This window comes from Cetorhinus maximus, unplaced genomic scaffold, assembly GCF_964194155.1.
Source record: "Cetorhinus maximus unplaced genomic scaffold, sCetMax3.hap1.1 HAP1_SCAFFOLD_4536, whole genome shotgun sequence".
In the NCBI taxonomy this organism is placed as follows: domain Eukaryota; kingdom Metazoa; phylum Chordata; class Chondrichthyes; order Lamniformes; family Cetorhinidae; genus Cetorhinus; species Cetorhinus maximus.
Genome location: NW_027600439.1, coordinates 1 through 14,580, shown reverse-complemented (window position 1 = coordinate 14,580; position 14,580 = coordinate 1). Strand labels below are relative to the sequence as shown.

The following is a 14,580-nucleotide window of genomic DNA, read 5'->3' as shown; positions in this document are numbered from 1 at the left end:
CCCCTCCCCAACCTGGGCGGGTGGGTGGTGGGGGTGGGGAGGCTACAAGGAGGCTGAGGGCAGCACCAGGGCCAGAATCAGGGTGACGGAGGTAGAAGAGGCCTGAGCAGGGGCACAGGAAACAGCATCACCACCTGGGACGGAGAGAAAGAGAACGGGTTTAGCAAACTGCACGGTGCAGGGGACACCAGGGGAAGGGCCCACGGTGCAGGGACACCAGGGGAAGGGCCCACGGTGCAGGGGACACCAGGGGAAGGGCCCACGGTGCAGGGGACACCAGGGGAAGGGCCCACGGTGCAGGGGACACCAGGGGAAGGGCCCACGGTGCAGGGACACCAGGGGAAGGGCCCACGGTGCAGGGGACACCAGGGGAAGGGCCCACGGTGCAGGGGACACCAGGGGAAGGGCCCACGGTGCAGGGGACACCAGGGGAAGGGCCCACGGTGCAGGGGACACCAGGGGAAGGGCCCACGGTGCAGGGGACACCAGGGGAAGGGCTCACGGTGCAGGGGACACCAGGGGAAGGGCCCACGGTGCAGGGGACACCAGGGGAAGGGCCCACGGTGCAGGGGACACCAGGGGAAGGGCCCACGGTGCAGGGGACACCAGGGGAAGGGCCCACGGGGACGGGGACGGGCTCACAGTGCAGGGACACCAGGGGAAGGGTCCAGGGCCCACGCGGACAGGGATGACAGGAGCTGACCTCCTACCTGTCGGTTTGGGGACACGGATTTGAGAGCTGATGGTCCCGTCTCCACCTTCGCTGAATGCTCGGACCTCGATGATGTAAACGCCGTCCTGTCTGAGGGGGATGACAGCTGAGGGCTCCCTGGTCTCAATCGTCTCGCTCTGGCTCTGTCCTTCTTGTCGGTAGAGCACCTTGGTGGAGGAACGAGAGAGAGAGAGAGAGAGACAGAGAGAGAGAGAGACAGACAGAGAGAGAAAGAGACAGAGAGAGGGACAGACAGAGAGAGAGAGACAGAGAGAGAGAGGGACAGAAAGAGAGAGAGAGAGAGACAGAGAGAGAGAGAGAGAGAGTGAGAGGGAGAGAGAGAGAAAGAGAGAGAGAGAGAGAGAGACAGATAGAGAAAGAGAGAGAGAGAGACACAGAGACAGAGACAGAGACAGAGAGATAGAGGGAAGAGAGAGAGGGAGAGAGACCGAGAGAGAGCGAGAAAGAGAGAGAGGGAGAGAGAGAGAGAGACAGAGAGAGCGAGAAAGAGAGACAGAGAGACAGAGGGAGAGAGACAGAGAGAGAGAGAGAGAGACAGAGAGAGTGAGAAAGAGAGAGAGAGAGAGAGGGAGAGAGAGAGACAGAGACAGAGACAGAGAGAGCAAGAAAGAGAGACAGAGAGAGAGAGAGAGACAGAGACAGAGAGAGCGAAAAAGAGAGACAGAGAGAGAGAGCGAGAAAGAGAGACAGAGAGAGAGAGGGAGAGAGAGAGAGAGACAGAGAGAGAGGGACAGAGAGAGAGAGGGAGAGAGAGGGAGACAGTCAGGACACTGCATGGATACGAGGCCCTGCACACTCCCTCACTCACTGTCTGAGCAGAACCAAGTCAGACCCTCACACCCAGCCAAGGCAGGAGGCCTGAACCCGGCCATTGTCCGCAGCGGTTAGCGTCTGACCCTCGCCCTCTGCCCCCTCACCTTGTATCCCATCACCTCCGATTCGTTGTCCTTGTTCCTGACCGGCTCCCAGCCCAGTGTCACAGCGGACCCGTCCTGATGCCAGAGGATATTGAACGGTGCTTGGCTGGGGGCTGTAAAGCAACAGAGGAGGCGACGATTAGACACAGCGTCCCCCTGAGCCAACGACAGGTTCCTCGCTCACAGCGGGCAGAGGGACAGGGAGCAATCTAAACTGGGAAATTGGCAGGAAGAGTCAAAAAGACGCTCCACACGACTCTCCGGAGGGGTGTGTGTGTGTCCTGGGCTCAGTCACACGCTCCAGGGTGTGAGGTCAGTTGAGCTCAGTACAAGGCCGTGACCCACCCCTGGGCCTCTCCTCCCCCACGCAAGCCTGGAGCTCACCACCCAGCCTGGGCCGGGGGGGAGTGGTGTTACCCTCACCGCGATCAGATACCGTCAGAGGCGGAAGGGGCAAGCGACGCTTACGCGGTTTCTTGGTGGTGACGGTCCTGGGAGCGCTGGGCGGACCGAGACCTGCGCTGTTGTAAGCTCGGACGGTCACCAGGTAGGCAGTGTTCGCCTCCAGTCCGGGCACCAGGACCGACGAGACATTCCCGCTGGTGCTCACGGTCTGCTTCGAATCCTCCAGCTCCGAGTTCTTCCAGACACTAACCTGCAATAAACACAGGGAACGTACACAAAATGTAGGAATTAGGGGCAGGAGGAGGCCACTCGGCCCCTCGAACCCTGCTCCCCCACTTAATAAGTGGTAGATCGGACTGTCACCTCACCCCCACGTTCCTGCCCACTCCCGATAACCTCTCACCCCCTTGTTAATCAGGAATCTATCCACCTCTACCTTCAATATATTCAAAGACTCTGCTTCCACCGCCTTTGGAGGAAGAGATTTCCAAAGACTCTCGACCCTCGGGGAGAATAAATTTCTCCTCATCTCTGTCTTAAATGGGCGACCCCTTATTTTTAAACAGTGACCCCCTAGTTCTAGATTCTCCCACAAGAGGAAACATCCTCTCCACATCCATCCTGTCCCTCAGCATCTTAAAGGTTTCGATCAAGTCGCCTCTCACTCTTCTAAACTCCAGCGATACAAGCCCAGACTGTCCAACCTTTCCTCATAAGACAACCCTCCCATTCCAGGTATTAGTCTGGTAAACCTTCTCTGAACTGCTTCCAACCCATTGACATCCTTCCTTACAGAAGATGACCAGTATTGTACACGATGCTCCAGATGTGGTCTCACCAGTGCCCTGTACAACTGAAGCATAACCTCCCGACTTTCCTATTCAAGTTCCCTCTCAGTAAACGATAACGTTCGATTAGCTTCCCCGATTACTTGCTACAAAGACAGGTACGGAGTGTAGGAAGGGTCACTCAAGTGTCCCCCCCCCAAGATGTAGAGAGTGACAGAGCCTCTCACACCTAATCCACACGCAATTGTGAAATCCTCGATTCGATCTCCCCCCTTCGCCTTCCCCGCTCTAAGGAGAACAATCCCGGCTCCTCCAAGTCTCTCCACGTGAACTGCAGTCCCCTTTATCCCCGGGATACCGTCCCGGTAAATCTCCCTCCGCACACCACCCCCCCCACTCTCCGAGGCCCTCGACATCGTTCCTGGAGCGCAGGGCCCGGAAGTGGACACAGGAGTCCATCTGGGGCTGAACGCAGTGTTTTGTAAACCCTGCTGACCGGTGAGGGTCAGGCTGTTAGGGGACAGAGTGGAGAGGAGGTCAGGATCGTGTGATCCTCATGAGTCAACCGAGGGGATTTTTGGTTGGTGTCTGATATCCCTGATCATATAACACACGGTGTCTGATATCCCTGATCATATAACACACGGTATCTGATATCCCTGATCATATAACACACGGTATCTGATATCCCTGATCATATAACACACGATGTCTGATATCCCTGATCATATAACACATGGTGTCTGATATCCCTGATCATATAACACACAGTGTCTGATATCCCTGATCATATAACACATGGTATCTGTTATCCCTGATCATATAACACACGGTGTCTGATATCCCTGATCATATAACACACGGTATCTGATATCCCTGATCCTATAACACACGGTATCTGATATCCCTGATCATATAACACACGCTGTCTGATATCCCTGATCATATAACACATGGTGTCTGATATCCCTGATCATATAACACATGGTGTCTGATATCCCTGATCATATAACACACGCTGTCTGATATCCCTGATCATATAACACACGCTGTCTGATATCCCTGATCATATAACACATGGTGTCTGATATCCCTGATCATATAACACATGGTGTCTGATATCCCTGATCATATAACACATGCTGTCTGATATCCCTGATCATATAACACACAGTGTCTGATATCCCTGATCATATAACACACGGTGTCTGATATCCCTGATCATATAACACACGCTGTCTGATATCCCTGATCATATAACACATGGTGTCTGATATCCCTGATCATATATCACACGGTGTCTGATATCCCTGATCATATAACACATGCTGTCTGATATCCCTGATCATATAACACACACTGTCTGATATCCCTGATCATATAACACATGGTATCTGATATCCCTGATCATATAACACATGCTGTCTGATATCCCTGATCATATAACACACGCTGTCTGATATCCCTGATCATATAACACACGCTGTCTGATATCCCTGATCATATAACACATGGTGTCTGATATCCCTGATCATATAACACACAGTGTCTGATATCCCTGATCATATAACACACGCTGTCTGATATCCCTGATCATATAACACACGGTGTCTGATATCCCTGATCATATAACACACGCTGTCTGATATCCCTGATCATATAACACATGGTGTCTGATATCCCTGATCATATAACACACGGTATCTGATATCCCTGATCATATAACACATGGTGTCTGATATCTTTGATCATATAATACATGATATCTGACATTTCCTGACATGTTACCTGATATCCCTGTGGTCTGGGAAATGTGTCAGACAGACTGTACCAGGAAACCACGATCTCTGAGGCAGATTGACTGGCCGCTGTGATGTTTGAAGGCACCTTCTGCGGCTCTGTCAAGATAGAAATATGAAATACGCAGAACGGAACCAGATTGAGGATTCACCACATCGATTCCCGGCCACCCTGACATTCTGATACACCCACGTCATTCCCCTACACATACACACACACACACCCACAGACACACTCACACCCACACACACACACACCCACAGACACACACACACCCACAGGCACACACACACCCACAGACACACTCACACCCACACCCACACACACACACACACACTCAAACATACACACACCCACACACACACCCACAGACACACACACACACCCACACCCCCACACCCACACACACAGGCACACACACACACACACACACACCCACAGACACACTCTCAAACACACCCATACTCACACACCCACACTCACACACACACATACCCACACTCACATACACACATACCCACACTCACACACACACAGCTACCCACACTCTCACACACACACATACCCACACTCACACACACACACATACCCACACTCTCACACACACACATACCCACATTCTCACACACACACATACCCACACTCACACACACACAGCTACCCACACTCTCACACACACACATACCCACACTCACACACACACACATACCCACACTCACACACACACAGCTACCCGCACTCTCACACACACAGCTACCCACACTCTCACACACACACATACCCACACTCACACACACACAGCTACCCACACTCACACACACACAGCTACCCACACTCTCACACACACACATACCCACACTCTCACACACACACATACCCACACACACACACACAGCTACCCACACTCTCACACACACACATACCCACACTCACACACACACACATACCCACACTCACACACACACAGCTACCCACACTCTCACACACACAGCTACCCACACTCTCACACACACACATACCCACACTCACACACACACAGCTACCCACACTCACACACACACAGCTATCCACACTCACACACACATACCCACACTCTCACACACACACATACCCACACACACACACACACATACCCACACTCACACACACACAGCTACCCACACTCTCACACACACACATACCCACACTCACACACACACACATACCCACACACACACACACACAGCTACCCACACTCTCACACACACAGCTACCCACACTCTCACACACACACACACCCACACTCACACACACACAGCTATCCACACTCTCACACACACACATACCCACACTCACACACACACAGCTACCCACACTCTCATACACACACATACCCACATTCTCACACACACACATACCCACACTCTCACACACACAGCTACCCACACTCTCACACACACACATACCCACACTCACACACACACACATACCCACACTCACACACACACACAGCTAACCACACACACACACACACACATACCCACACTCACACACACACACATACCCACACTCTCACACACACACACATACCCACACTCACACACATACCCACACTCACACACACACACATACCCACACACACACACACACACAGCTAACCACACACACACACACACACATACCCACACTCACACACACACACATACCCACACTCACACACACACACACATACCCACACACACACATACCCACACTCACACACACACACATACCCACACACACACACACACATACCCACACTCACACACACACATACCCACACTCTCACACACACACATACCCACACACACACACACACAGCTACCCACACTCTCACACACACACATACCCACACTCACACACACACACATACCCACACTCTCACACACACACATACCCACATTCTCACACACACACATACCCACACTCACACACACACAGCTACCCACACTCTCACACACACACATACCCACACTCACACACACACACATACCCACACTCACACACACACAGCTACCCACACTCTCACACACACAGCTACCCACACTCTCACACACACACATACCCACACTCACACACACACAGCTACCCACACTCACACACACACAGCTATCCACACTCTCACACACACACATACCCACACTCTCACACACACACATACCCACACACACACACACACAGCTACCCACACTCTCACACACACACATACCCACACTCACACACACACACATACCCACACTCACACACACACAGCTACCCACACTCTCACACACACAGCTACCCACACTCTCACACACACACATACCCACACTCACACACACACAGCTACCCACACTCACACACACACAGCTATCCACACTCTCACACACACACATACCCACACTCTCACACACACACATACCCACACTCACACATACACAGCTACCCACACTCTCACACACACACATACCCACACTCACACATACACAGCTACCCACACTCTCACACACACACATACCCACACTCACACACACACACATACCCACACTCACACACACACACATACCCACACTCACACACACACACATACCCACACTCACACACACACACATACCCACACTCACACACACACACATACCCACACTCACACACACACACATACCCACACTCTCACACACACATACCCACACTCACACACACACAGCTATCCACACTCTCACACACACACATACCCACACTCTCACACACACACATACCCACACTCACACATACACAGCTACCCACACTCTCACACACACACATACCCACACTCACACATACACAGCTACCCACACTCTCACACACACACATACCCACACTCACACACACACACATACCCACGCTCTCACACACACACATACCCACACTCACACACACACACATACCCACACACACACACACACACATACCCACACTCACACACACACACATACCCACACACACACACACACATACCCACACTCACACACACACACATACCCACACTCACACACACACACATACCCACACACACATACACACATACCCACACTCACACACACACAGCTACCCACACTCTCACACACACACATACCCACACTCACACACACACACATACCCACACTCACACACACACACATACCCACACTCACACACACACATACCCACACTCACACACACACACACCCACACTCACACACACACACATACCCACACTCACACACACACACATACCCACACTCACACACACACATACCCACACTCACACACACAGCTACCCACACTCACACACACACATACACACTCTCACACACACACACACTCTCTCTCACACTCACACACACACATACCCACACTCACACACACACATACCCACACTCACACACACACACATACCCACACTCACACACACACATACCCACACTCACACACACAGCTACCCACACTCACACACACACATACACACTCTCACACACACACACACTCTCTCTCACACTCACACACACACATACCCACACTCACACACACCCACACTCTCTCTCACACTCACACCAATAGCTGAGAGAGACCCACCTCCCTCTGCAGAGTACACAACAGCCACCGGGGAGAATGGACCATCCCCCTTGTTGTTATAGACCCCGACTTTCACCTGGAAGGGTGTAAGTGGCTGCAGACTCTGGTCCCTGTACACGTATCGGCACCTCTCAGTCACAGGCACCATCGCCTCTCTCCAGGCCCGGGTACCATTCGCTCGAAAGGCCACCAGGTAGGCAAACCCCTCTCCATGGTGGAATTCCTCAGGGACTGGCTGCTCCCACATGGAGAACACAGGTTAGAGATCCCAGCAAGGGCACTGACATCATCCCCCCCCGACCCCCCGACCCCTCCGCACTCTCCCCCACCGACCCCCCACTCTACCCCACGACCCCCCGCACTCTCCCCCACGACCCCCCGCACTCTCCCCCCCCCGACCCCCGCACTCTCCCCCCCGACCCCCGCACTCTCCCCCCCGACCCCCGCACTCTCCACCCCGACCCCCGCACTCTCCCCCCCGACCCCCGCACTCTCCCCCCCGACCCCCGCACTCTCCACCCCGACCCCCGCACTCTCCCCCCCGACCCCCGCACTCTCCCCCCCGACCCCCGCACTCTCCCCCCCGACCCCCGCACTCTCCCCCCCGACCCCCGCACTCTCCCCCCCGACCCCCGCACTCTCCACCCCGACCCCCGCACTCTCCCCCCGACCCCCGCACTCTCCCCCCCGACCCCCGCACTCTCCACCCCGACCCCCGCACTCTCCCCCCCCCGACCCCCGCACTCTCCTCCCCGACCCCCGCACTCTCCCCCCCCCGACCCCCGCACTCTCCCCCTCGACCCCCGCACTCTCCCCCCCGACCCCCGCACTCTCCTCCCCGACCCCCACACTCTCTCCCCCCCGACCCCCGCACTCTCCCCCTCGACCCCCGCACTCTCCTCCCCGACACCCGCACTCTCCCCCCCCCGACCCCCGCACTCTCCCCCCCGACCCCCGCACTCTCCTCCCCGACCCCCGCACTCTCCCCCACCCCGACCCCCGCACTCTCCCCCTCGACCCCCGCACTCTCCTCCCCGACCCCCGCCGCACTCTCCCCCCCGACCCCCGCACTCTCCTCCCCGACCCCCGCACTCTCCCCCCCGACCCCCGCACTCTCCCCCCCGACCCCCTCCTGGACGTGCTGAGCGTTCTCTGGGCTGTTTGCTCAGTCTGACCTGTTTCTCGCTGTCGGACACTCACCTCCCACACGATGACCAGCTCGTTCCGCTTACCACCACCTCCACTCACACTGGCCGGGGGAACCGAGGGGACTGGCGGAGGAGGGGGTGGGGGGAGGAGGGGGTGGGGGAGCAGGAGGAGAGAGGTAGACATTGATCAGCAATGGGAAATTCTCAACATGCTCCAAACTGGAGAGCAGAAACAGTCAGAAACTACAACACAGTAAAGTGCAGAGCGTCCCCACAGCCCACGCCCCACATTCGGCACAACAACCCGCTGGGGATTCTCTTCCCAGATGTTGGTTTAGGAATAAAGATTGGCTCCGGGACACGGGCCAAGACTCCCTCCCCACTCCCCCCTCCGACCCTCTTGCAATTGCGGCCGTGGGATCTTTTACACCCTCCAGAGATGGCAGACGGGGCCTGGGTTTAATGTCTCATCCCGAAAGACGGCATCACCGACAGTGCGGCGCTCCCTCAGCGCTGACCCCCCGACAGTGCGGCGCTCCCTCAGCACTGACCCTCCGACAGTGCGGCACTCCCTCAGCCCTGACCTCCGACAGTGCGGCGCTCCCTCAGCACGGACCCTCCGACAGTGCGGCGCTCCCTCAGCACTGACCCTCTGACAGTGCGGCGCTCCCTCAGCGCTGACCCTCCGACAGTGCGGCGCTCCCTCAGCACTGACCCTCCGACAGTGCGGCGCTCCCTCAGCACTGACCCTCCGACAGTGCGGCGCTCCCTCAGCACTGACCCTCCGACAGTGCGGCGCTCCCTCAGCACTGACCCTCCGACAGTGCGGCGCTCCCTCAGCGCTGACCCTCCGACAGTGCGGCGCTCCCTCAGCGCTGACCCTCCGACAGTGCGGCGCTCCCTCAGCGCTGACCCCCCGACAGTGCGGCGCTCCCTCAGCACTGACCCTCCGACAGTGCGGCGCTCCCTCAGCACTGACCCTCCGACAGCGCGGCGCTCCCTCAGCACTGACCCTCCGACAGTGCGGCGGCGCTCCCTCAGCACTGACCCTCCGACAGCGCGGCGCTCCCTCAGCACTGACCCTCCGACAGTGCGGCGCTCCCTCAGCACTACATTCAGATTCCTGTCCCAGGTTCAGGAGTTCGAGTGTCTGGAGTCAGTTTCTCAATCTGAATATTGTGCCCATGGACCCAGACTATGATCAGATTCTGTGGATTTACCCACCCCGACTGTCTCCCACCGAGCAGCACCTGAAATCTCCAGGATAAACTCCACTTACCGGCTTCCTGTGTCCGGACTTTGCGAGATGGGCGACTCGGGTCCCCAGTTCCAATCTGATTGGTTGCAACCACCCGGAACTCATACTCAATCCAAGGGTTTAACTCGATGGCTCTGGCTGACTCCAGGTCTCCAGTGATTGGATCAGGTACTGTCAGGGAAAGGAATCGATCATCGGCCATTAACCCCATCGCCATTGACCTCAATCACTACTGACCCATCCCCTCCACAGTCCCTCAATCCCTACCTACCCATCCCCTCCACAGTCCCTCAATCACTACCGACCCATCCCCTCCACAGTCCCTCAATCACTACCGACCCATCCCCTCCACAGTCCCTCAATCACTACCGACCCATCCCTCCACAGTCCCTCAATCCCTACCTACCCATCCCCTCCACAGTCCCGCAATCACTACCGACCCATCACTCCATAGTCCCTCGATCGCTACCTACCCATCCCTCCACAGTCCCTCAATCCCTACCTACCCATCCCCTCCACAGTCCCTCAATCACTACCGACCCATCCCCTCCACAGTCCCTCAATCACTACCGACCCATCCCCTCCACAGTCCCGCAATCACTACCGACCCATCACTCCATAGTCCCTCGATCGCTACCTACCCATCCCTCCACAGTCCCGCAATCACTACCTACCCATTCCCTCCACAGTCCCTCAATCCCTACCTACCCATTCCCTCCACAGTCCCTCAATCACTACCGACCCATCCCCTCCACAGTCCCTCAATCCCTACCTACCCATTCCCTCCACAGTCCCTCAATCACTACCGACCCATCCCCTCCACAGTCCCTCAATCACTACCGACCCATCCCCTCCACAGTCCCGCAATCACTACCGACCCATCCCCTCCACAGTCCCTCAATCACTACCGACCCATCCCCTCCACAGTCCCTCAATCACTACCGACCCATCACTCCATAGTCCCTCGATCGCTACCTACCCATCCCTCCACAGTCCCTCAATCCCTACCTACCCATTCCCTCCACAGTCCCTCAATCACTACCGACCCATCCCCTCCACAGTCCCTCAATCACTACAGACCCATCCCCTCCACAGTCCCTCAATCACTACCGACCCATCCCCTCCACAGTCCCTCAATCACTACCGACCCATCCCCTCCACAGTCCCTCAATCACTATCCAGCCATCACCTCCACAGTCCCTCAATCACTACCTACCCATCCCCTCCACAGTCCCTCAATCACTACCGACCCATCCCCTCCACAGTCCCTCAATCACTACCGACCCATCCCCTCCACAGTCCCTCAATCACTACCGACCCATCCCCTCCACAGTCCCTCAATCACTACTGACCCATCCCCTCCACAGTCCCTCAATCACTACCTGCCCATCCCTCCACAGTCCCTCAGTCACTACCGACCCATCCCCTCCACAGTCCCTCAATCCCTACCGACCCATCCCCTCCACAGTCCCTCAATCACTACCTACCCATCCCTCCACAGTCTCTCAATCACTACCGACCCATCCCCTCCACAGTCCCTCAATCACTACCGACCCATCCCCTCCACAGTCCCTCAATCACTACCGACCCATCCCCTCCACAGTCCCTCAATCACTACCGACCCATCCCCTCCACAGTCCCTCAATCACTACCGACCCATCCCCTCCACAGTCCCTCAATCACTACCGACCCATCCCCTCCACAGTCCCTCAATCGCTACCTACCCATCCCCTCCACAGTCCCTCAATCGCTACCGACCCATCCCCTCCACAGTCCCTCAATCGCTACCTACCCATCCCCTCCACAGTCCCTCAATCACTACCTACCCATCCCCTCCACAGACCCTCAATCACTACCGACCCATCCCCTCCACAGTTTCTCAATCACTACCAACCCATCTCTCCACAGTCCCTCAATCGCTACCTACCCATCCCCTCCACAGTCCCTCAATCACTACCGACCCATCCCTCCACAGTCCCTCAATCCCTACCTACCCATCTCCTCCACAGTTCCTCAATCCCTACCCACCCATCCCTCCACAGTCCCTCAATCACTACCTACCCATCCCTCCATAGTACCTCAATCACTACCTACCCATCCCCCACAGTCCCTCAATCGCTACCTACCCATCCCTCCACCAGTCCCTCAATCCCTACATATCCCCTCCCCACATCCCTCAATCCCCAAACTCTCCTCAATCCCGCAATTCCCACCATCTCCCCAATTGCTGAATCCCACTGGCTCACCACATCGCCCCTTGACATCCACAGGGAGCAGATGAGAAGACTAGAACATGAGAGAGATGGAAAGGATGAGATGAGATGAAGAGAAAGAGATAGAGGGGAGAAAGGGAGAGAAGGAGGGAGAGGAAGTGAAACAGAAATGGAGACAGGGATGGCAGGATAGAGAGAGAGGAAGGGAGAGATAGGGACCGAGACAGAGTGAGAGAGAGAGAAGGCGTCCAGTGAGAAGGAGGAAGGGAGGGAGTGAGACAGAGTGGGAGGATGAAGTGAGAGGCAGTGGGGGAGGAATGGAGGGCGTGGGATAGGCAGGGAGTGGGGTAAGTGAGCGGGAGTGAGTGAGGGAGTGAGTGAGGGAGGGACTGAGGGAGGGATGGAGGGAGCGGGGGAACTGAGATGGCATGTGGGAGTGAGGAAAGGTGGGAGGAAGTGAGGGAGGGAAATGGAGGAGAGTGAGTGAGGGAGTGAGTGAGAGCATGAGTGAAGGAGTGGGAGGGGATGAGAGGAGTTTGAGGGAGGGAGGGACAGAGTGAGAGGATAATGTAGGAGGGAGTGAGAGTGAGTGGGGGCATGCGGGAGGTAATGAGGGAGTGAGTGAGGGAGTAAGAGGAGATTGAGTCTTGAGTATGGGAGTGAGTTCAAGTGGAGGAGGGAGTGAGAGGAGGTGAGGGAGGGAGTGGAGAGTAAGGGAGGGAATGAGGGAGGGAGTGTTGGAGGGAGAGAGAGTGGAGAGTGAGGGAGGGAGTACGAGAGTTAGGGAGTGAGGGAAGAGAGGGAAGGGGTGAGTGGAGAGTGAGCGGGGGTGTGAGGGAGTGACTGGAGAGTGAGGGAGGGAGTGAAGGAGGGAGGGAGTGAGGGGAGAGGGAGTGAAGGAGGGAGGGAGTGAGGGGAGAGGGAGTGAAGGAGGGAGTGAGGGAGGGAGTGAGGGGAGAGGGAGTGAAGGAACGAGTGAGGGAGGGAGTGAAGGAGGGAGGGAGTGAGGGGAGAGGGAGTGAAGGAGGGAGTCAGGGAGGGAGTGAGGGGAGAGGGAGTGAAGGAGGGAGTGAGGGAGGGAGTGAGGGAGGAGGGAGTGAAGGAACGAGTGAGGGTGGGAGTGAAGGGAGAGGGAGTGAAGGAGGGAGGGAGTGAGGGGAGAGGGAGTGAAGGAGGGAGTCAGGGAGGGAGTGAGGGAGGGAGGGAGTGAGGGGAGAGGGAGGGAGGGAGTGAGGGGAGAGGGAGTGAGGGAGAGGGAGTGAGGGGAGAGGGAGTGAGGGAGAGTGAGGAAGGGAGTGAATGAAGGAGGGAGTGAAGGAGGGGAGAGGGAGTGAGGGAGGGAGTGATGGAGGGAGTGAGGGAGGGAGCGAAGGAGGGAGGGAGTGAGGGGAGAGGGAGGGAGTGAGGGAGGGAGTGGAGCGTGAGGGAGGGAGTGAGGGAGGGAGTGGAGAGTGAGGGAGAGAGCGAGGGAGGGAGTGAATGAGGGAGGGAGTGAGGGGAGAGGGAGTGAGGGAGAGAGTGAGGGAGGGAGGGAGGGAGTCAGGGGAGAGGGAGTGAGGGAGAGTGAGGGAGGGAGGGAGTGAGTGAGGAAGGGAGTGAATGAAGGAGGGAGTGAAGGAGGGGGAGTGATGGAGATGGAGTGAGGGAGGGAGTGAGGGAGGGAGTGGAGAGTGAGGGAGAGAGTGAGGGAGGGAGTGGAGAGTGAGGAGCGAGATACGCCATGACAGGCA

At 56.5% G+C, this 14,580-nt stretch overlaps 1 protein-coding gene across 1 annotated transcript; it reads right to left on the bottom strand.

Annotated features, from left to right (window-relative positions):
• Positions 1-710: 710 nt before the first annotated feature.
• Positions 711-10,848, bottom strand: LOC144678531 (contactin-5-like; the record flags this gene model as incomplete). The annotated part of the gene is made up of 7 exons (XM_078538283.1): positions 10,659-10,848; positions 9,432-9,502; positions 8,232-8,466; positions 4,632-4,741; positions 2,119-2,305; positions 1,651-1,763; positions 711-879 (listed from the first exon to the last, which is right to left on the bottom strand). Coding segments are annotated over exons 1-7 (1,075 nt in total), but the record flags the coding sequence as incomplete, so codon positions are not given.
• Between the last annotated feature and the right edge of the window lie 3,732 nt (positions 10,849-14,580).